Source organism: Vicia villosa, linkage group LG1 (assembly GCF_029867415.1).
Source record: "Vicia villosa cultivar HV-30 ecotype Madison, WI linkage group LG1, Vvil1.0, whole genome shotgun sequence".
NCBI classification, from domain to species: Eukaryota; Viridiplantae; Streptophyta; class Magnoliopsida; order Fabales; family Fabaceae; genus Vicia; species Vicia villosa.
In genome coordinates this window covers 3702577-3728117 of record NC_081180.1, presented here as the reverse complement: position 1 = coordinate 3728117, position 25541 = coordinate 3702577, and the positions used below count along the sequence as shown (strand labels likewise).

General features: G+C 36.8%; 2 protein-coding genes across 2 annotated transcripts; both read left to right on the top strand.

The window, feature by feature from the left end:
* The first annotated feature begins 8386 nt into the window (after positions 1-8386).
* On the top strand, positions 8387-8893 carry LOC131645266 (uncharacterized). The gene has a single exon (XM_058915939.1). The coding sequence runs from the start codon at positions 8387-8389 to the stop codon at positions 8891-8893; it is 507 nt and encodes a 168-aa protein (XP_058771922.1).
* A 7615-nt stretch (positions 8894-16508) lies between these two features.
* On the top strand, positions 16509-17796 carry LOC131599752 (uncharacterized). Its single transcript, XM_058872023.1, has one exon. The coding sequence runs from the start codon at positions 16568-16570 to the stop codon at positions 17198-17200; it is 633 nt and encodes a 210-aa protein (XP_058728006.1). The 5' UTR covers positions 16509-16567; the 3' UTR covers positions 17201-17796.
* The last annotated feature ends 7745 nt before the right edge of the window (positions 17797-25541 follow it).

Below are 25541 nucleotides of genomic sequence, written 5' to 3'. Positions count from 1 at the left end.
CTCCGCAAACTCAGCCCTAGACTTCAGAGCTGCCACATCCGGCGACTCGTCAGCCGAGGGAGCCCATTCGAGTCGAAGGTCAGCCAGCTTCTTCTTCTCAGCCGCGACCTCCGCATCTTTCTGCTTCAGGGCCGCGTCGACCTTCTTCCTCAACTCCTTGCGCTCGACCTCCATGGTCTTCACCTTGTCCTCGGCCACCTTCTTAGCCGCCTCGGCCTCCTTCAGGGCCTCGGTCGAGCCCGAACCTCCACTAGCCAACACTTGGGCCATCTCCAAGACCCTCACCACGGCGGCACTGTCGCACGCCAACTGTTTCTGAAGGGACGGGGGATCCATATCACTGATCCGACGAGCTTCATCCGGTGAGGTAGCCAAGGGGAACTTCTCAAAATAGCCTCCATCCTTGTAGCAAGAAGGCAACACGAAGGCGCGCCCGGGACCTAGGTTCGACTGGTCTAGACGTCCCCCCTCGGAAGCACGAGGTCTCTTGGGTAACCTCTCGTCGACATGAATCTTGTGAGGAGAGCCTGCCGAGCCTGAGTTCTCTCCAGCTCCGGTACCCTGGTTCTTCTTCTTCTGATTCTTCCTCGCATCCAATGCCTGTTTCAGGATATTATCCTCCTTCTCCGGCATAGCCTCTGCAAAGAAAAAATAAACGAGTTAGCAAAATACCGGACAGAGATCACAAAGCAAGGGTAATGGACACAACCTAACAACGCCCAGGTCTCCTCGGGAGTCCGACAAGCTAGCAAAGCCTTAGTATTAATAGGCCGCTGCTCCGTGATCGGCACCCCGTCCTCGTTCAATATGGGATCTCCATTCCTCGTCACCCAACGAGACAGGGTAAAGCTATCTACGTATTTGCAGAGGACCGAGTACGACTCCCGGTCTTGATCATCCAAGTCATCGTCCTCCCAAGCGTAGTATTTCGGAGGAGACGCAAAATGACCCTTCCACCAGAAAAATGGAAACGTTGTGCAGAACTCCCTTACTTCCTGCCCATGTTCATCCCTTACTATCTCCCCCTCGGCATCCCGCTCGGCCACCATATCCGACACCGAAGAATAGGCCGTTGGACTTAGGGGGCGGACAACGAAGTATCGATCCTTAAAACCCTTCACGGAGTCAGTATACATTCCGAAGAGTTTACGCTCGGCGTTCCTGAACGAAACCCAGCTGTACCGCCCGTTTGACGCCTGCCGTTGAACACGAAAACACCTTCCGAACAACGCAGACGTTGCACCTATACCCAAATACTCACAAACAATCTCGAATGCCCGCATAAAGGCAAAGGCATTCGGATGAATTTGGGACGGTGCCAGAGATAGAAACGCCATGACCGAAACCTGAAAATCAGAGAAGGGTAACCGGAAGCCGAGCTCCCTGAACACGTACTCGTACATCGCAAATCCGTCCCCGGCAAACCGAGAGCACACGCGTTCGTCTGGAGACGGGCAACCTATTTGATAATTGGGCGGATCTCCTTCCCCCAGGACCTCAATTTCTGTAAACGCCCCATCCAGAGACGCGGTATACCGAGAAACAACAGACAGAGCCTCCTCGGCTATCCAATCGGGCGCAACGGTATGTTCATAACTGAATAACGGCATAGGAGAAACCCCTCCCTCGGCATTCGAACCAGGGGATCCCGTGTGAACGCTTTCGGCCGCGGGAGTGCCATCTTCCTCAATAATTTCGACGTCGGAACTAGTTGCCGTCGAGCTGTCGGAATCACTGGTCGTCGAGTCGGTGTCCGAGCCAGTTCCTGAGGTAGCGCTCGAATCTGATTCACCTGCACGCAGAAGGGAGAAGTGAATTCGATGGTCTATCAAATCCACCCTTCCACCGCAAGGCAAGCGAAAGGGTAGAGCAGGAGCAGCAGAGCCCCCGGCCAAACCCCATCGAGGAACAACACTCGTCAGCCGAGGACTCACAGATGACACGACAACCGGAAAGCTTATCTTAAGCAGTTTAACGCCAACGTGCTCCGGCCTACCAACCCACGCTGACCCCCGGGCATCGCTTAGATAACCCGGGGAGGATGACGTTGGCGAAGACCTCGGAAGCGAAACACAAATTCTATGAAAAATAGTAAAGCAACGACAGGCTAAACGAACTTACTTGCAGACATGATATAGATGGCCGGGGAGATTCCTTCGCTAAGCAACGATCTTGATATGACGAACGAGCTGGGAAATTATTCTCCGAGGAACCCTTGATCGAAGCCGAGCAGATAAATAGAGAAAGGAAAACTCCCTTATGAGAGAATTCGCCCCCTTTTATAGGAAAAAGGCTCGGAAGGCGAAGCGTCACCTCTCCTGACAGGCGCCGCCTCCTAGACCCTAGGCCATCAATGCCTATGCCACGTCAGCGCGTGCTTCCCACGCGCGACGTTTCGCCCACCACTGGATTTTCCTCCGAGCGCGTATATGTGACGAGGACCGATCCACCGAGCAGCCTACCACGAGAAATGGGGGTCCGAGCGTAGAAGCAAAGTCACAGTTTCTTAACCAGAAAACTCCGACTTGGGGGGCTCCTGTTCCGGACTGGGCCAAGACTAGGCCCAACACCGCTTTCGGCCCAATAAGCCTCAGAGGCCCATGTATAGTTCATGGCCTTCCGACACGCCTTGCTCGGCACCAACACCGCGCTCGGCGTTCATTCTCCCCCGGACATCATCCTTGCCGAGGACCCTGCTCCGCGCAGGGCTCCTTCATATCCAATCCTCCGAATAACTCGGATCCCACGTGGCTCCTAAAAGACCGCGTCCTCCCTTGGACTTCGGAGCGGTTAACCAGGACAGAGGGCGTACACGCACCTCCGATATTTCCGCTCAGGAAACCTGGCAGTCTCCTAGTTGGGCTTGGGAATCCAACCCAATAGCGAGATCATGGCCCAGCGCTGGGGGCTATATATACCCTCTTTAACTAGAGGGTCAGGTATTCAATTCTCACTCACTCTTAGCTAGTACTTGCGCTCCTTTGCTCGTCATCTTACTTTGGCATTGGAGTACCTTGCAGGTACACCCCCCTCCTCCTCCTTCCTAGAAGATCCAGTCCGAGCAGCCTACGACGATTCTTCTGATCAGGTACGATCAGTTCTCATCTTTCTCAGCTGTGACTTTCTTGCTACGCTGCTGATCTTTTTTTGGCGGCGTGACAGTATTTTAATCCTAGGTTTTTGTTGTTCTCTTGACGTTCTGTGTTACTGGTTTCTCATCATCATGGCTGAAGTGAACATCGAAGGCCTCTCGCTAGGGAATGATCGCGATGAAGACGGTTTCTGTTTCGACATACCAGAGGACGGGGATGAGACGGTAGATCTGAGATGGTGTCTTGTGGGGAGATTCCTCTGTGATCGTCGCATTCACGTGAAATCTATGAGGACAAGGATAGCGGATTTATGGAGACCAGTGAAAGGAGTGGTCATTAAGGAGGCGAAGGAAGGAATATTTTTGTTTCAGTTTGCACATGTGTTAGATATGGAGGCTGCTGTGCATGGAGGACCATGGACTTTTGATAGTTATCTACTCATAGTGGAGAGATTGAAGATTGGAATGCAAATCGAGAATATTCCACTGTTCCACGTGGATTTTTGGGTGCAAGTTCACAATCTACCTGCAGGGTTCATGTCTGAGAAAGTTGGAAAAACCATGGCTAACTTCATAGGTAATTTTGTGGAGTATGGTAAGAATAACAATTCAAGCTTCTGGAGACAATATATGAGGTTACGAGTTAAGATTGACGTTCGGAACCCTTTTAAGAAAAATACGAGAGTGAAGAATAAAGGCGGTGACTGGTGCAATGTGACATTCAAGTATGAAAGACTCGGATTGTTCTGCTTTGTGTGTGGTCGACTTGGACACAATGAGTCCAAATGTGAAATCCGATTTGCAATGGATGTTGATGACGGTTCGAGAGGGTGGTCAGTGGAATTAAGGGCGGAAAGTAGAAGAAACAGTGGTGCTACGGTTTCGCGGTGGTTGAAAGAGGAGCAAGGAAGTGGAAGGGGTTACAATGAGGAGATGGAGGGTGGCATTGGTGGGGATTCTGACCAGCAGCAGCCGCCAGAGACGTTTAATGCGGCTAGGAACAATTTGTCAGTCACCATTCATGGCATTAATGAGAATGGATTTGAGGGATTATCAAATGCCGACACAGCAGTGAGGACTAATTATCAGCATTCATTGCTAGCATCAGGAGTTTCCACACTTTCAGTTCTAAAACCTACAAATACCGAAACGGTGCAAACAAACTTCCTTAACAGCCAAAACAGCCTTTCCAATCATTTACTGTGTGTTAATGCAGCCCCAGACAAAAATTCCAACCATGGCCCACATATCACCCAAACACACGTCATTAATCCACATGCCATTAACTCGAATCTTTTGACCAATCAGTATTCTGAAAAATCCAATAGCAACTACCTTTTCTCATTCCAAACAGATACCAATCCCAACCAACTCCCCCATTTTTCTAGCCAACGTTTCTTGCCTCTTTTACATGACAACACTATGACCACAAAAAAAAACATAGACCTTCCATTAAACTCACATAACCTTACTACCAAAGCCTCCCCATCTCGTAACCCAACCCGTAAAAACCAGAAAAAGCTTGCTACCCCAAACCTCAATCCAAAACCGACCCCTCCAGAGCCAAAATGCATCTCACATAATTCTTCTGTAGATGTTACTAATGAAGCAAAGGCTATGGATCTGCAAGTTAAGAAGAAGGGAAAATGAACAGAACAACAATAAAAATAATGGAGAAATTGAACAGCATTTTTTATCGGCAGTTCCTGGCAGCCAGGACTGCCAGGAGTCATGATCATTCTAAGTTGGAACTGCCGAGGCTTGAGCAACCTGAATGCAGTTTCGAACTTGCGGCACATAGCTCAGAAACACCGGCCAGATGTTATCTTCTTATCAGAAACGTTAGCTACGGCGAGGAGGTTGGAAGCTCTTCGTGTAAGTCTGAAATTCGACTCGTGTCTAGCTATAGATGTGGAAGGAAGAAGTGGTGGTCTTGCGGTGTTATGGCAGAACAAGATTAAGTGCAGTGTTTTAAATTATTCTCGCAACTTTATCAATCTTGAGATTGAAGACGAGGTCAGAGGCAACTGGCGCCTCACGTGTTACTACGGCTTCCTGGAAAGAAACCGTCGCCACCTAGCTTGGGATATGTTACGTGCACTGCGGGATATGTCAAGTGATCCGTGGTGCGTTATCGGTGACTTTAATGACTTGCTGTCCCAAGAAGATAAAAGAGGCTTGCATCCACATCCCAACAGTCTATGTAATGGTTTCCGTAGTGCGGTGGAAGATTGCGGTTTGTCGGACATCAACATCAAAGGACACAGATTCACTTGGGCTAGAAGTAGAGGTACTCCGAACATGGTGGAGGAGCAACTTGATCGAGCTATGGCTAATTTGAGTTGGCTGAGTCGTTTCCCGAATGTGGAGTTATTGAACATCTTGGCATCACATTCAGATCATACTCCTATCCTTTTGAATTGCGACCCTGCTAGTAGTAATGAGCGCACATACTCGTTCAAATTTGAGAATCAGTGGCTGTTGGAAGAAGACATTAAAGAAACAGTAACTATTGGGTGGAACACAAGCAGTAATGCAGAGCTAGGAGATAAAATAAATAGGTGTGCAAGTGAATTAAAAAGGTGGAGTAGGAGAAAGAGAACTCGCTTTAAAGAAGAGGTGAAAGCCTGTGAAGCCGAAATGAATCACTACAAGCAGTTGCATGACCAGGACAGTATTGAACGGCTCCTTTCGGCGGAACGTCAACACAACCAACTATTAATTAAAGAAGAAGTTTACTGGAAGCAACGAGCCAAGTTGCACTGGCTGAAGGAAGGGGATTTGAATACAAAGTTTTTTCACATGACGGCGTCGGCTCGAAGGAAATTTAAACAAATTGTTATGCTTGTCGACGACAATAATAATGAATCTCGTGATACAGAGGGGTTGAAAGCTATTGCACATCAGTATTTCCATTCTTTGTTCCAGGAGCGACATAGTGACCAGGATCCTGTGCTAAAATATATTCCAGCTGTTATCTCCAATGAGGACAACGAAAAACTTGCAGCCCCTATTTCGAAAGAAGAATTGTTCTCGGCTCTGAAGCAAATGCATCCGGAAAAAGCCCCTGGTCCCGACGGCTTTAATCCGGCCTTTTATCAGAACTTTTGGGAGGTTTGTGGGGATGACATTTTTGCGGCAACTTGCCATTGGCTGGAGCGTGGTTTCTTCCCGGCATACCTTAACGAAACCAACATATGTCTAATTCCGAAATGTGACAAACCAGTGTCGATGAAAGACTTACGGCCTATTTCTCTGTGCAATGTAATATACAAGGTGATTTCTAAACTTCTTGCTAACCGGTTGAAGCCGATGCTACCCAAGTGTGTCGCGGAAGAACAAGCTGCCTTTATCGAAGGAAGATCTATTTTGGATAATTCTCAAATTGCGTTTGAGATTATTCATAAGCTGAAGCGGAAAACTCGTGGTAATATGGCAGAACTTGCTCTTAAAATTGACATAAGCAAGGCTTATGACAAGGTTGATTGGAGTTTCTTGAGGAATTTGCTTCTTAGAATGGGTTTCTCTGATAAGTGGGTGCATTGGATGATGATGTGCGTGTCCTCTGTGAATTATTCGGTATTGGTTAACTCGGATCGTGTGGGGCCTATTCAACCCGGAAGGGGCTTGAGACAATGAGACCCACTTTCTCCCTACCTATTCATTCTGGTAGCGGAGGGGTTGTCTGCTTTAATGCGGAATGCGGTTACTAAAGGAGACTTACACGGGATCAAAGTGTGTAGGGGGGCACCGGCGGTGTCCCACCTACTTTTTGCTGACGATTGTTTTCTATTTTGCAGGGCAAATCTTTCCGAAGTGCATCATTTAATGGAGTTGTTGAAGGTGTATGAAGAAGCATCGGGGCAAGAGCTCAATTTGAACAAATCATAAGTTTTTTTCAGTCGTAATTTAAGCCTCCAAGCTCAAGAAGACTTGTCTCGTATCATGGGTGTGAGGCATGTGATGGGTACGGGAACTTATCTGGGGCTTCCATCAATGGTTGGAAGAAGCAAGAAAGCAATCTTTTCCTTTATCAAAGATAGGATATGGAAAAGAATCAACTCTTGGAGGGGTAGACCGTTGTCCAAGGCAGGCAAGGAGATTATGATTAAATTCGTCCTTCAAGCAATCCCGTCCTATGTTATGAGTGTGTTTATTTTACCGGATACCCTAGTGGAGGATATTGAGAAGATGCTTAATGCTTTCTGGTGGGGAGGAGGTAGTAACAACAAAGGAATCCGTTGGCTTGCGTGGGATAGTTTGACTTACCCTAAGAATGAAGGAGGGTTGGGATTCCGTGATTTCAAAGCTTTTAATATGGCTATGGTGGCAAAACAGGGTTGGCATATCATGAATAATCAGAATACTTTAGTCTCTAAAGTTTTCAAAGCCAAATATTTCCCTAACTCATCTTTTTTGGCCGCGGATCTTGGTACTAATCCTAGTCTTGTTTGGAGGAGTTTGTGGACAGCGCGACAAGTGCTTGTTTTGGGGAGCCGTTGGAGAATCGGGGATGGTAGTAATATCAATGTGATGCGGGAGCCGTGGTTGAGAGGTGTTGAGGGCGGATGGATGGAGGCTCCTCAGGAGGAGCATGTCTACAGTTTAGTGGTCAAGGACTTGATGGATCCCCTTTGTAAACAATGGGACCGTAGTAAAATTGAGCAATTATTTAATGATGAGATTACTGACATTATTTTACAGGTTCCCTTGGTGGGTGATGTTACGGAGGATGGCATTGTTTGGAAGGAAGAGAGAGACGGCATATATAGGGTCAAATCGGGCTATAAACTTTGGTGGCAACAGGAGTATCAATATAAGAATAGGAGTATGCGTGGAGAGTGGGGGAGCCTTTGGAAAATTCAGGCGCCACCAGAAACTAAGCATCTTATTTGGCGTGTGTGTCGGGGCTGTCTTCCTACTAGGAAAAACCTTAGACACCATTATGTTCCGTGTCCCGCTAGCTGTCAGTTGTGTAATGCGGAAGTGGAGGATGAGTGGCACATTCTTTTTGGTTGTGTTCAAACTAATAATTGTTGGACTGTTGCAGGTATTGACCATCTCATTAGACCGCGTCTTACACTATTTGATAGTGTGAGGGAGCTGATCCTAGATATATGCTTGAAGGAAGATTTCAAAGACGCGGGGAAAGTGGCGGTTATGATGTGGGTGTTGTAGAACAATAGGAACAATTGGATTTGGAATTAGGAGAAACATGATGCTAATCAATTAGGGGTACAAGGTCACCACATGTGGCAGGAGTGGTTCGTGGCCCAAAGTCAAACAAGTAGCGACATGCCTAGAGCCCACCATCAAAATACATGGCAGCCACCCCATCCGGGTTGGTTGAAGTGCAACGTGGATGCGGGATTCAATACTAGTCTTGGTACGACTAATGGAGGTTGGTGTGTTAGAGATAGTGGTGGAAGATTCATGGTGGCGGGTACTTTGTGGAATAGGGGAAATGTCTCTATTGTTGAAGCTGAAGCAATTGCTTTGAAGGAAGTCATCCAAGGTGCCATCAACTTACACTTGCAACACATCATCTTTGAAAGCGATTCCCAAATTGTGGTTCAAGCTACTAAGGATCCTTCATTGGGTAATTCTGAATTTAGTTTGATTATTAATAGTATCCGTAATTTACTTAGTTCCCGTAACGACTTTGAGGTCAAGTTTGTTAAGCGTCAAGCTAATTGTGTTGCCCATAGTCTTGCTAAGGCGGCCAATTTTTGGTCTCGGCGCGCAGTTCTTTATTGGATTCCTCAGTGTATTGAACAATTTTTAATTAATGATATGAATTGAGTTTGTTTTTGTCAAAAAAAAAAAAAACATTAAATACTTTTAAATTAAATGGAGGGTATATTAATTATATAGAATTTCAAAAATTGTTAACTTTTTTTATCATAATAATAACTAATATTTGTGGTTACTTTTTTATTTATAGTCAATAGAGGGAGTATGAAATAAAACATTACAAAAGATTTGATTATAAGATTTCAGACTATAAAAGATAATTGTTATAGTAAGTTTGAGTGTGAATTTTATTTAATTTTTTTTATATTTAATAATATAATAGAAAAGAGAAAACAAATTTGTGTTTTTTAATTATAAATTTATTAGAAGTATTGTTGAAAATAAGTCATTAAATGTAATGATATATGGTTCATTTGTTTCAGTTTTTTTTTTTGAATTTTTATAGTATTATATATTTTTGTACAAATTTTTTTTAATACAAATTTTTTTAGTTTGAATAGTTATTTTTAAAATGTTATTTTAAGTATTTTTTTACTTTATTATAATATTTTTTGGATATGAAAATTTTTAAAATCATATAATTTGAATTTATTTTAAATAGTTTTTTATAAAAATTATTTTTAAAATACAATTTTTTTAATAAAAAATTACAAGTTATCCTATGTTTTAATCTTTAATAATATATTTTTATGTTATAAAATATTAAAATTAATCTTTAAATTTATTTAAAAAATTAATTCAATATTTTGTAATATTTTAACAAATACTTTTATTAAAATCAATTTTTTTTAAAAAAACTATTTTTTTAATCTAAAATAATTAGACCCATAAAGTAATCACTTTAATATTTTTGTTGTTGAAGTATTAGGTATGAGGAAACTTACACTTATCTTAATATTTACAAAAATTAAGGAATACAACATGTCTAATTCAGGAAGGCTAGTAACACTCTTTTCAACTTTCTCTTTATCATTTTCTTTTTATTGGTTGAAATATATGCGGATCCTACCACTTTATATGAGATTCATTTTCATGGTGAGAGACTCATATATATTTCATTTAATAAGAGAGTGAGTGTTGGAAAGAGTGTTTTTAATACTCCTCAATTATGAGATCCACTTGAACATTTAAGTGTATGTTTGGATTGACTTTTACGAGTTCTAAATGCAAGTTTGCTCCATTTAAAGGTGAAAATTGATTTTTTTATTTGTTTGTTTTTTTTTTCAAAATTAATTTTTATTTCACAAAAGCAATTCTCATATAAGCTACAACTCCTAATTTGTTAGGTTAGGAGGTAAGAATCAATTTTACATTTAATATATTTTGGTTGTTACAATCCCTTTAAATTTTCTTCTTTATCTGAGTATGAGCATAGAATGATTTAGAAATGGGGTTGAATAGAACTTTTTTCAAAATGTTTTTCTAAAATCAAGTTTAAAATGCGAGGAAGAAGGAGTTTAAAAGTATTTTGCAAAAGGAATTACACAGTTGAGTAGATATACATATTAATTTAATAATTATAGAATAATATTGAATCAATTAGACAAAAATATGGTAATTAATCAAATTTGATACAAACAAGATGTTTGAATAGAATTTGATTCATTGATATAACAATCTACCATATATTTCCAAAATTAATCATTAGAGAGAAATGTTTAGCAAATAAGATCTAGCACACGCCTAAGCTTAAAACATTAAATTGTTATAAGCAATAAAACATAGCAACATGCAATTTTAGAAAGCAATTAAAATATAATAACACCTAACTATACTGAAATTAAGAGTAGGGGTGAGAATAGGTCAGACTAGGTTTTATAAGGCCTGAGTTTGGCCTATGATAAACTTACAAGGCCTAGGTCTAGCATATGGCCTACTATGGGCTCTTTTTTTCAGCCTGACCTACCCTTTTTAAAAGTCTGGCCTGACCTGTAATCTTATTTAAAAGTCTCTTTTTCATTAAGGTTTTCAGTTAATTCGTATTACTTAAGAAGTCTTATAAGTCAGTCAATATATGAATATTTAGGTCGGTATATTTAACATTATTTCTAATATATATTCATATATAGGCCAACATATTTAGACTACTTTTAATATATATGAGAATGTAGGCCGACCTATAAGGCTTCATAGGCTTTTTAATAGCCTAAGTCTGACCTATGTAATTAAATAGGCTTTTAAAAAAGCCTAAGCCTGACGTTTTTATCAAATAGGCCTGACCTGGCCTTAAATAGGCTAGGTTATAGACCCCTGTAGGCCGGTCTGGCCTATTCCCATCTCTAATTAAGAGAGAAGGATATAGAAAATACACATTGTGATTTATACTAGTTCTGCGCAATATGCTCGCTTGGATCTAATCTAGTGCCATTGAAAGTTATTGATTCTTCCACTAATTTACAAATTATTACAAGTGTTTTTTTATGTAACAAATAATCATAGACAAACGGAGAACTTAAAGCCAACTGCTAAGCAACACAATATGAATCTTGATCTACCTTGTGTTGTACACAACTCACTAGACTCCAAATCCTTTAAGATCTCCACCCGGTCTTTAACCAACCGCCTTCTTAGAACTAAATTACTACAAGATTTTTTACGATACAATCTTCACTCGGTCCTACTAAAACTCTCTTGTTCGAGTCTTTGAACTATCGGAAGAGTTAGAAACTCCAAAATTTCGTCCACATCAATCTTCACTCCAGCACTCACATTCTCTCTTAAGTTGAGTAACCACAACAATGATGTTTTTCTCTAAAGGTTTAAGATGGAAATTTTTAGAAGCATCTCATACTAAAGTTATGCGCACTCAAGAAAGAAGTTTCTCTTCAAAGTTGAATTAAAGGGAGTTTTTGTGATTGACAAAACACTCTTTGTTTTCAAAGATTAAGAGAAATAATTAAATACTTTTTTTAGAGAGAGAAAGAAATTGATTTATATATGTACTAGAGATAAGACACAAAATAGGTGAAAAACTAGCAACTTGATTCGAGTCAAAAGCTAAAATGATTTTCTAAATTAAGAGAGAGAATAACTTGAATCAAGATGAAAAAATAAGTATTTTTCTTGTTTGATTCTAGTCATGATTTGATTCATGTGATTCGAGTCAATTCAATCTGTGACTCGAGTCACATATCCTGAATAAAATTCCTTGATAATTCATTCATGATTCGAGTCAAACAAAACCATGACTCGAGTCAAGGTGCATTTTGATTCAAGTCAGGCAAGACCATGAATCGAATCAAGTATTTTAGGGCAAAAATCCAAGTTTTTGTTTTACTCATGATTCGAGTCAAACAAAGTTGTAAATCGACTCATGCTTGTATGAAAATTTTGCTTCAAGTTTCTAACTTGTGATTCAAGCCACACATTGTTGATTTTGGGTCAAATGTTAAATTTCAAATGCATTGTGAATGATTTCACCTAAGAGAGAATCAAATATATTCGCGAGGGACACAAAAATTTGATACAATAATAATATCTAAAAATGCAGCAAAACATCAAAATAAATAAAATGACAATATTACCAACTGAGTAATTTGAATATTTTTTGGGAGTCATCCCTCTAACATTCTTCAATTTCATCTTCATGCACCATCAATGAACTTTACAGCCTTGGCCCTAGTCAAATCACTAGGAATATTAATATTTAATTTTACAAAATTTAGCCTAGGTTTAACTGAACAATTATCTTAACCATTGGCATTTTGGCTATTTTCCGCTACGTAAAAAGAAAAAGTATTCAACCACAATGATAAACACTACTATAAATAATGCATCTAACGTTGGACGTGGAATGCGTTTTATCTCGGTAATATAAGCGAGGTAATTAAGGTTGTCATAACAAGTAAAGCCTTATCACCTCGGTATTTAAAACATTGAGGTAAAAAAATTTTAGCGCATGAGTTCGAACCCCAACTTCTTCACTTTTATTATTTACAAAAACTAACGCTTTTTTTATCTCGGTTTATCAGGAAAACCGAGGGGTTGTAGTTTTTTATTAATAGAACTCGTTACATTATTACACAGACATTAATAAAATAATTTGTTTACAAGCTAATTGATTGTCCATGAAAATCATATGTTGGATTGGATCTTCAATTCCTTGACATTCTGGACAAGATCAAATGATGCGAAAATCTTTTCTCCCAACTAAAAAAGGGTTAGTTAAATTAATTTCCTCGTGATGTAGATTTTAGATCTTCAAATCATATAACTTTAGGGTTGATCAAATATTTAGTTTTAATATGTTTTCAATTGCTTTTCCTTGCATTTGTTTCTAAAAAAAGGGTTAGATAAATAAATAATTTTATGTTCAAATAAATATTTAAGAACACAAACCCTAAACTCAAATAATTTTCTGCTCCTGCAATCCATCATAGAGAACTCTTCACGACAAAGACTCTTGCAAATCTTAAAGTGATAGTTTCAAGCGCTTCATGATGTTGTATTATCAATTTTCGATATATTCAGATTGCTTTTATAATGAAAGTTATTTAGGTTTCACACGGATCACTAAAAGTAGTGTCTTGAGCATTGATAGTCATTAAATGGACGGCAAGGTTTCGATTAAGGACGGTGATAAATCTCCTCAATATTAACGCTAAAATATACCCTTGATTTTTAGGAACACCGAGGTGCAAGATATATATATATATATATATATATATATATATATATATATATATATATATATATATATTAAAATTATATTATTTACAAAGAATATTAAAATAACATCAAATATTTACCACAAATTCTGAATACTCTTTAAAATAACAAAGAATATTAAAATAATAAATTATTACAACGAATTCCCACTTCTGATTTGATGCTGTGAGAAAAATCTCCAATCTGCATTAGGCTTGGTGAAATTAACAAAAGCATAGACTTTATTCATTCCAGTTACAACAAATCTTTGCTCTTTTGAACACATATCTTCGCTGAAGGGAGCTTCCTTCGTTGTCTCCTTGAAGGAAGAACGAATAAATGGTTTACAATAAAAAGAGAAGAGAGCTTCCTTCATTGTCTCCTTGAAAGAAGAATGATTTTTCTACACTTGCAATCTATCAAATGAGCAAAAATACAACAACAACAACAACAACAATAACAACAACATCAACAACTATACCAACAATAACAACATTAACACCATTATGTGAGATAGATTACAAAGGTAGAAAAAACATTTTGTTCTATATGAAGATGGGATATTTTTCTGTCTTGCAATACATCCCAAAGAATTATGCTTACGAGTTTGGGGCGACTACAATATGTTGCTTTTATAGTGAAATCTGAATATTTGATTCCTCGATTATATCAAATTTGATTCCTCGATTATATTGATAAACCAAAAGGTTAGTTGTTTTAGTTATAATCAAATAAAAATATAAATTGCAAAAACTAGGATTCGAATCGTGTCCTGATTAATTTTATCCGTCGGATATATTAAAAACCGAGGTAAGTTGTTACTTTTATTATTATAAAAAAGTAAAACATGGCACGCCTGGGCTTAACACCTCGTTTTTTTGTTGACGTGAAAGCTTCGTCATGAAAAACGTTATTTGTTGTAGTGAAGGTTACCAACTTATTCCAAAGGTTTAAATCAACATGATTTATAAACACTCTTACTATACTAAGTACTAACCATACCAAAACCATACTTCCTTCTCAGCACCATAAACTATTGATTGTCTTGTCTAGGTGCTAAAAATGCATGGACAGTTATCTGACTCTTTACGGATTCATCGAAGCCCAAACATTAAGTGCTGAACCGACCACAAAGTAAGAAGAGGTCACTCATCTATTTAATATTGAGTCAATCAAATGGTAAGGGGGTTGACCCTTCAATCATAGTGGCAAGCTTTTCAAACCTTGTTTCGAGCTTGCCCGTCTCATTTAGAATATCTTCTAGAGTTTTAGTAAATATATGTTTAGAGGTTGAGGTCGAACGAACTTGTGTCATTATAGATATATTAATACACAATCCACTAAGCACAAGGTGTGTATAAACAAAATGCTTAAAGTACTACATCTTTTAGTCTAATCATCAAAATCTTCTTGATTGTTTATTGAAGTTATACTTTCTTCATTATTTTATGATATTCTTGATATCTTTATTTGTCTTCCCTTGGCATAATCAAGACTCTATGTTCTCCTTTGACATCATCAAAATCTATTTAGCCTATAGAACCACAAAATGAACAATACATAGTAAATACAATGGTCAAGGAACTTAACATCGATCAGAACATTTGCGTCAGAAGGAGGGGCAGACCACGTGCTTGAGACTCAAACTCTTTATCCCTTTAGCTTCGACTCGAAGGAAATTGTTTGTGTACACCAAAAAAAATCTCACATTGGTTGAAAATCAAGATCAACGATAGTTTATATGCAACACCACACTCCTTAACCCAACAAAACATCTTATTGTAGCGATTTCTTACCCCCAAGACGACCAATATCTTATAGATCGACGTTGTAGTTTTCAAAATTGAAGTCAATCGAAACAAAAGTAAATAAAATCACATTTTAAAAAAAATCTTAGACACATTAATTTTACAATACTAATAATCACATATCAAAAAAGAAATGTGAGTTTTACATAAAAAAGAAATGTAGGATTTTCGTTTTTTGTAATATATTTTAGTCAACAAATGAAATGAAGTTTATTAAACTAAATAAAATATAATAGAGTTTAATGGTAGTGTAATATCGATGTAAAAAAGTATTATAGAGACATTCAATTAAAATATTTTAAAATAACAAATTATAAATAATTTGAAATTTACCGTTTGATTTGGCGAAATATATGATTGTATTAACAGTATAAAAATAATTTACATGGTTAGTGCATCATCCTTTTCTAAATATAATAAAAGGAATTGTGCATTGACAATATAAATTATTTTTACTCTATCAACTAATGACGACTATTTATCCAGCCAAATCAGAATACAAATTTTACAATAGTTTCATGATCCAACACTTTAAAATATTCTAATAAATTGTCTGTGTAACATTTTTTTACACCGACTGAGCACTACCATTAAAATCATATAATAATAATAATAATTACAAATTTTTAACATAAAACTATTACAAATTACTGTACAATACAACTTTATTTTGTTCAAAACTCAGTAAAAATCATATCAACACTTGTGTGGTCACACGGACGAGGATATAAATTCTTCGTACAAAAATAGAAAGTTAATTTAATAAGAATTCTTTAAAAAAAAATTAAATAAATTTATATGTTATAAAGAATATAATAAAATCAATCATTGAATCACGTTTATATTAAATGCCCTCAAAAATTCTAAAAATTATTATTGAAGTAAATTAATCATGTGAATTTTTGTACTAGTGCGACTAAGTAATTTGAATTTGTAAAAATAATAAAATTATTAAAAAGAAAATTCATATTTGTAGTTAGCGTGCTTCCCACGTAAACTAAAACCCTAAATAATTACTCAAAATATGTAGCCAAGATAATCGCAACCGTTAAGATAGTATGTGTATGTAGCGGCGCGCGTATTAAAAAAGTCTTCGAAAACTGAAACCCCACACAAGTTGAGTTGAAAAAGGTCCAGGAACTCACCAATAGCCGCGTCGCACATGAACACTCCCCAAACCACAATATAAAACCCTTCAATCTCTATAACAACCCTCTGTTATTACTTTCTCTCTTCAAAAAAAACCTCTCAACTGAAACCAAAAAAAATGAAGAAACTGTACCGAAAGGGAACGGTTCATCCATCATCGCCGCCGCCAACGGTATCGGAACAACTATCCTTCCTTCCGGCGACAATCTTCACTCTCATCGTCGCTCTCTCACCGGAGGATAAAGAAGTTATCGCTTACCTCATCTCATGCTCTTCTTCCTCTTCTTCGTTTTACAAAAACCCTAACCGGAAAACCAAGGATGCCGTTAAAGGTGAACATCTTCCTCTCTTCCATTGCAACTGCTTTCATTGTTACATGAGTTACTGGATTCGTTGGAACTCTTCACCGAATCATCAACTCATTCACACAATCATCGATGATTTTGAAGATTTTCTCTCGCAAACCGCCAATAAAAGAAAGGAGAAAAAAAACAGAAAAGCATCCAACAACAGAAACAAAAACAATAAATCGTCTGAGTTGAATCGTTCCGAGTTGGAATCGTTGGAATCGGTGACGGAGAGTACTACTACTAGTAGTGCTAGTGAAGTTGTTGATGTTAGTGAAGAAATCGATTTTGTTGATTCGGTTGAAGTTGAAGATGAAAGTGAAGAGAAAGTAAGTTCGATGAGAAAGCTTATGAGTTTCATTGGTGAAAAGGTTTGGTTTCGCTGGTGCGTTTGGGGAAGATGAATTAGTTTGCAATGAAAATAAAAATTATTTTATATTTTTAATTCGTTTGTTTAGTTTATTTTATATAATTTTTGTTTCCTGTTTGTACATTAATGACTTCTATTTAATGTATAAAAGGAAATTGGAGCTTAGTTCCAGAAAAAAAAAATGGAAATTGTAATTTGTTCTTGTTCTGTGTTCTATGAGAGATTTGTTGTTACACATTTGAATTTCATTTTCTTGTTAGAGGATTTATGAGTTTGCGAGTTTTGTGGCTTCAATTCGTTATTTTTACTGACTAGGTTTTTTCTAGGGTTGCTGGCGGCTACTTTTCCCACAAGGAAACTTGAGTAACCAAAAGTATTAAAAAAGTGCATTTAATTAAAATATATAAAATATTATTCATTTTAATAACAATTCTTGTGTTAGTAGTATCTTATTTCCACCTTTTTATTAATATATAGTTTTTCAATCAGCAATTTCCACCTTGATAAAAAATTCCCGCTTTAATTGAAAGTGATACACCTGCTTTCATTGTCGCTAAAAATTATACTTCATAAATGGTGTTACTTGAAATTAAACCGATGCAAAAAATTTCACTTCCCGGTTGGCAAAAAGCTCTGTAATCTTTAGTTTTATGAACACATATTCTTGTCTTGAATGTTCAATAAAATAATTCCTCCATCAATTTCCTTAATTTCTACTGAAAATTGTACACCAAAAGATCAGTCGTACACCAAAATATCAGTCAATAGATTCATTTAAGTTTCAATTTTATCTAAATCATTTCTAAAATAGCATTGTTTGTAGTTTGTAATGCCACTCTCAATTTCTGGTGTGAAAAATCAAACAGGTTTACAAATACAATTACGAAACATAATTAAGAACTCTCTTTACATTTGAACTGACTTTGAACTTAGAAATTCTAAAATTGAAGGAAAAACACATTTGTTGTCTAATGACAAACAAAAAATAATACTATATAAATATTGATAGAACATGTATGTATTTTGTTCTTAGATGAGAATTGATTATAAGTGAATTGATTTTGTAGAATTGATTCGGATTAAAAGTAATTGAAAGTAAAATAATTTATTTTTGAACAATTTACAATGTAAAATTTATATTTAAATTCAAAAATTACTATTTCTAACTTCTCAAGTAAAATTAATTTTAGAAGCACAATCAAATTCTATTTTAAAGGAAACAAATACTTCAAAATGATTAGAAAACCAAATGTACACTTTTAGAACTGTTTGCCTCTTCTAAAAACCAAATAAACAAATAGAAGTTGATTCTTCTCTTAGATATTACAGATTCGTATTTATAAAAACAAATGTTTTATTAATATATTAATAGTTTTTTCTCAAGTGTTTAAGAATATAAAAAGGGTAATGTTAATTTGTGTTCCAATGACACGTGTTAAAAAACCTATAAATAGTAAATTCGTATTGAGAAAAACAATAATATCATTAATTATAATTTTGTATTAAATTCAACACACAATTTTCAAATAATTTTTACTATATTTATCTCTTAACTTGTGTCTCAAGGACACAAGTTAGCATTTCCCATATTTACAATTGAAAATGTTTTCTACTAATACATTTCATAGCAAAAGTCTCTAAAATGTCAACCTTCTTGCTATCTGGATTATAGGGCTAGCAAGAGTGAGATGAAATGAAGAAACTTTCCAGTAGGAAGTTGTTAGAAGTCAAAATTTTGTAGCATTTGTATTGTCCTTTCTTCAAGATTCCCCCTCAAAAGAAGACAAAATCCAGCTCCATTTTCTTGAAATTTTGTAAGTAACATATGGGGTCACTTTTTTGTACATTCAATCTCTTATCTCTATGCTCTCATGGTATTCTTGTGAATATAATTATGACTCAAATCGTTTTCCATCTTTGACTTGGCTTTCAAAGCTCAACGTGTTCCGTTCCACGTCTTTGACCTAGTTATACTATTGACAAAATTGTTCTTGTTATTTTTCTATAAACTTGTTCTTGTTATTTTTCATTTAGTTGATAGCTGCAAATATAGCTTATGGTTTAAGTGCGCATTCGAAACCATGACACTCTAATTATTCACTTTTAAAATATAAAATAATTGGTTGTTAAATGATTTGATTTTAAAATATGGTCATCTTTTAAGCTTAATTGTACATTGAAATGCAAAATTATATGTATATCCTTTATTAATGATATTGAAAAGAAAATTTTCAAAAATGAAAAGAAGAAAGAGTAATAAATAAGAGATATGATAAAAAAAATAAACATTAATATTTTTTTGGAGTTGTAATTCACTTATATTCGAGACAAATATATTTTTTAAAATAACTTATAATTTAAGAAGAATGGGGTTTTTTATATGTTTATTTGACCAAATGCTCATTATTGAAAATCTAGTTCCAATTTCAAAAATCTTTCAGATAGTCATAAGAGAAACATTAGATAACAATAAAAACACATTCGATGGCCAACTCATCTTTCCATCAAATTAAATTTCGTCTTCGAACTCACTGTCTCAATCGTTCACTGCTCTCAAATACAACACTTTCTCACGATTGCATATTTATCCACTTCTAACTTAAACAACTTATCAAACCTATCACACAATCTCCCCCAGTAGAGAATCTATTTTGTGGATGTATTAAGAAAAGAGTAAAATTCTTGATCCAGTTATTGGTGGAATTTTCTTCACTGATACGTCCTTCATGTGTTAGATAGTCACAATAACACAATAGATAATTGTATCAGTATATTCGTAAAGGGCCTACAAAAGGATATATATATATATATATATATATATATATATATATATATATATATATATATATATATATATATATATATATATAAAGGTTTTCAGAGGACATACAACGCAATATATCACCTTAGCAAGCGTCCTAATCGCCATTTATTGGAACATGTGCCCTTTATCTGTAAGAGACACTCGCAGATTGAAATACTCTCTCCTTAATGAAGATGTGGGAATGATGTGTCCGTACTTAGTACTAGTGTAGGAAGGGTAGTCAAAGCGGAGGACCACGTTCTTTGGTATAATTGGAGAAATAACTACCTATTTTCACTCTCTCGAGAGATAAAGGTGTTGTTACTACTTTCTTGCGTTCTAAGACCTAGTCCCAAGAGGCTCCTATAATTATCTTAGCACTAAGGTTGGGGTGGGGGTTCCAGTATTTGATAAAACACTAGTATACAGAGCTTCTCACCATATTTGCGTGATTTTGCTCTAACACCATTACCCTAAAACCCTCTAACAACCCTACACATATAGGGGTTGTCACCCATTATACTTTTAGCAAGTGAAATTGGCACCCCATTGTGGATCCTTGGTAAAATTGACCTGGGCCACCATCACATATGACAACTAGATTTCTACCCATGTTTTCAACCCTTCAACACAACATGGTGAACTATAAGGTAGTAACTCTAGCCAATAGTGATTCTGAGGGTGGTGAGTACGTCGTGGAAGAAATGCATGCCACCACGGATGACTTACGTTGCCGGGATTAGACTTTGAAGGACAACGTTCTTCACATCACCAGTGCCAGCAAGAGGCCGACCCTCTTGAGGAGACTGAAATTCTAGACCTTTAACCTCTACTTGATGAGATATAGGGGGCATTGGTGCAAGAAAACTTCAAGCCACCGTCAGTTACAAGTTTGATGGACGTAGTGACCCCTAAGAACATGTCCTCTCCATCAACATCCAGATGTCAATTATTAGGGTCTTTTATCTCCTAAAATGCAACACTCCCTCATAAAACTTCAAGGATGCAACCCTAAGATAGTACATGATCCTACCATGGCTATCATTACCAGCTACTAGGACTTAGTGAAGGAATTGGTCCATTAGTTTTTGGAGTCCATCACAGAAAGATGTCTACCACCAACCTATTCAACATTCTCCAAGGCCATTCAAAATCTATAAGGGGATACCTTGAGAGATTGTACGTTAAAATCTCTATTTGGTTCTTGAACTCAGCCTAATGTAAAAATTATGTTTGGTTCCAAGATTGCTCTGGTGTAAAATCTCGTGTTCTGTTTGGAGGATAGCCATTGTAAAACTCATGTTTGGTTGTAAGAAGATTCATGGGCATAACATATGAAAAGCCTACATATGATATATTGGAAGCTCTTAAGAATAAATTCTTGGAAACATGAGTAGGTCAGATTGTTCTCCAAAATAGACTAGTGTCCTTAAGGACGGTGTTTATGTGGAAGTAACTCCCTTCATGCGGATGCCAGAAGTCTTATCTTGCTAATTTGCTCCGACTCGTGAGGAGGATGCTACTATTGTTTCGACATCAAATTTATTCTTTGTCCAGAATCTCCCTAAGAGGGAAAAGATGGAACTCGTCTCTGAGCTTACTCACAATATGTTCGAGGATGATTTTTATATTCTCCCTTGTCTCTGCTGGTAGGGGAGACATTTTGGCTCCAAGTAATCCCACCAAGGAATGGGATACTTGGAAGTGAAAATGTGAAGCTATGGAGCTAAGGTGCTCTACTATCCAGAAGGAGCTTATTGCGCTGCATTAGGATATTAAAGTTGTCAACTCTTTGGAAGAGAAGGCAAAAATACACAACTCTCCTTCTACTCTAATTGCTCAGGTGACTGAGTTGGAGGATGTCCTCAAAGATGCGGAGAAACGGTATCAAGATGCTTCTGACTTTGTTAAGGAGAAAACTCATCAGGTGGAGGAGCATTGAAAAGCCCTTCTTTAGGATATCGGGGCTCGTGAAGATACCTTGAAAACTCTTCAACACGAGGTAGCTAATCTAAAGTAGGCGTCTTTGATTCCATTCAGCAGACTATGCAAGCTATGCTCAAGGTTAGTGACAGAGTTGTAGAACAGACGAGCAAGTTCTGCTCCGATGCCATTATTTCCAACTGAAATGCTTCAGCTTGATCTTCTTTTTCCTCTATATTACTTTATTTTCTGCAACACTTCCCAGGATTTTGCCTTGGGTGTAACAATATTTTATGGAAATAGTTTTTATCTTGATGATTCAAGTGTTATTATAACTCTGGGGCTTGCTCTTTTACCCTGCAAAATTTGTTTGCTTAGGTCGAACCACCGGGGTCCATCAGCTACGGTCATGGGCGAAGCTAAGGCCCGGCTAGGGTGGGCCATTGCCCAGGCTGTGGGTCCAAAATTTTTTTATTTGGAGTAAAAATTAATTAAATAAAAAAAGGAAAAAAAAAAGAGTGGAAGAGACATAAAAGAAGGACGAAGAAAAGAAACAAGGAAAAGGGAACGACGACACATATGACCCACCGGCCACCTCTCCATTCGAGTCCGACGATGCCCCCACTCCTCCGAGTCTGACCGTCCGGCGTCCGCCCCACTGCCCACTCGCCTCCAAGCTCAAGCCAGTCTGAGTCCAATGCGAATAGCCACTCGCAACCTCCGACGAAACTCTGGTATTCTCTTGCTTTTCCTTTTTTTCTTGTTTCATGATTGTCATTGTTCTGCTATTCTGCTTGTGGGTTTGTGGTTGGAAAAGAAATTTTTTATTTTTGATTTGAGGAAGAAGAAGAAAAGAATGCAGCTTATTTTGCACTTGCAGAGAGAGAGATTTTTGATTTATTTCATGTTTGATTTTTCTGCATAAATTATTATCAATATTGGATTTGTTGTTATTAATTTTGCAGCTTATTAATTTTGTTGATTTGCTACTTGTTTACATTGTCTTAAAAATATGGAGGTATTAGATTTTTGTGTTGCAATTTAAGTTTCAAATGGAGATTTGAGGGGTACTGTTTCATGTTCAGAAAATAAGAATAGGAAGAAGATAAAGAGTAAATAGATAACTTGTTTCTATTTTTTTTTCATTTGTTATTTTACTATAATTTATATAAATTGTAAATTGATATAATATTGATAATAATATCAATATACTGTATAAATTTGTTTCTATTCTTTTCTTTATTTATTTTATAAAAAATATTGATAATAATATCAATATATTGTATAAATTGTTGACTGGTTGTTATTGACTGTTTGATTTGTTTCAGTCAATATTTCAATGATTTGCGATCATTTTTAGGAATGAGTTGTATAGCTTCACCGAGTGCATGTCGGGAGTAGTTTTTTTATCTTGGTCTTGACTTCAATCCTATTATGTTCTTTCGGATAACTGTAATTTCCAAATTTATTGAGTTAGCTTTGATATTACCGGTGTCGACAACATCTGTTGAAAGAGTTTTTTCAGCAATGAAAATTATCAAGTCTAAATTGCGCAATAAGATCAACGTTGTGTGATTCAATGACTTGATGGTGTGTTACACCGAGCAAGTGATATTCAAGTCACTTGATGATATTGATATTATTCGAACATTCACTAGAAAGAAGTCTCTAAAAGGACAGTTGCCTCGTGATTTTATATAACACGCCATTGTAAAGTTATATTTCATCTCTTTTATTTTAAACTATCTGTTTGTTGATAAAATGAAAAGTCTGTTTTATTTTGCCCAGGCTTTATAATCTTTCTGGCTTCGCCACTGGCTACGGTAGAAAACATATTTTGGATATGAAAGCCCTAACTGCTTACTTTATGAAGGAAACAATGCATTTATTGCAATTAAGTGGAAGATGTGCCTCTAAAATTCTCCTGATTTTGTGATTTGCAACTTATTGTATTGAGGACCATCAAAATTGGTGTGATATGGTCATATCTTTTTAATGGGCAAGGGTAAGATCCCCGTCCCTTCTCCCGAGGCATGGCTCGAACCGAGGTGGACATCTCTAGGTTTCATCACCTACGCCCATGGATTGACTAGATTAGAATGAGGTTTACCCTCTATGAAGAAATGAGTGTAGTATGCCTCAATGAGAAGTCATGTGATGCATGCGTTTAAGCCCTATCAGAATTGTAAAAATGTGTTTAGTTTAAATCAGATACGCAATCAAACAAGGAATGCGTTTAAGCCGTGTAAGAATCCCAGAAATGCATTAAGTTTGTATCAAATACACATTCATGCAAATAATGTGTTTAAGCTGAATCAGGATTGCAGAAATACGTTAAGTCTGTATCAGATACACATTCATGCAAATAATGTATTTAAGCTGTATCACAATCGTAGAAATGCGTTAAATTTCTATTGGATACGAAATTATGCATTTCATCTTTGTTACCTCCTGTCTTGAGCACCCTAAAAGAAAGAGAGGCAAATAAGCATATGAAATAGGACGTATAGTTGGACGACTCCTCAGAGGAAGTATCTTGAGGACGATCGTTGAAACCTCATGACGCCAGAATTGCATTTGCTGAAGTGATATATAGTAGGGGTGTTTGTGGGCCAGTTTGGTTTGGTTTTGAGAGAATTTGATACCCAAACCGATTAATATTAAATGAATTGGTTTGGATTGGATTTACAAATTTTTGCAATAAATCCCAAAGCGAACTGAACCGAGAAACAACGAGTTGGTTTGGGTTTAATTGATTAGGTAGATAAAAATGCAAAAATATTTGAAAAGAATAACTTGTTTACGGAAATTAATTTCTCATAATAATATAAAAATATAGTATTAATAGTGTTCAATTGTAAATATTATACTAGCAATTTATCTCTAAATGATTCAAAAATATCTAACAAGAAAAATATCTAATATAAAGGCTTTTGAATTTATAACTAGTCACTTGAGGTTAGTATGATAATAAATGTGTTTCATAGCTCTATGCTTAGTTACCACATTACACTAGCAATTTTCTAATAGCAAATTAAAATAACATAACTTGTCCATATATGACATTTCACTTTTTTCTTCTTGAAGTTGAATGCTTGGTAGTAATTTTTATGATAATTAATTTTGATTGGGTTGGGCTGTGGGTAGAAAATTGAAAATCCGATGTCCGAACTAATTGTCAATGAATTTCATTGGTTTAGTTCGGTTCTTGCCCAAATTGAGAAAATGTCTAACTCAAACACTATGGTTTGGTTCGGATTCTGGTTTGGTTCGGATTTACACGAACCAATGAACACCCCTGAAATTCTGGTATGACAGAACCCAGATGTCATATACGATGTCGTGACATCTGGTCTGTTATAAACGCAGCAATGGTAGGATAGGATGATCTTTAATTTTGGTTCAACACCTGTATGCTAAACTATCATAATAATACTGGAACCATTTATGCATAATGATAACTCAGTTATCATAACCTGATTTAGATCTGAGGTGGTTCTGTAAAAGAGCAAGCTTTGGAAGTATTCCCTGATGTCATATTGGATGTTACGACATCTTATACCAGATTAATAAACCAGTGCAGAAAATAAAGAACAACATACAAACAGTAACGAACACACAGAATTGTTCACCCAGTTCGGTCTAACCA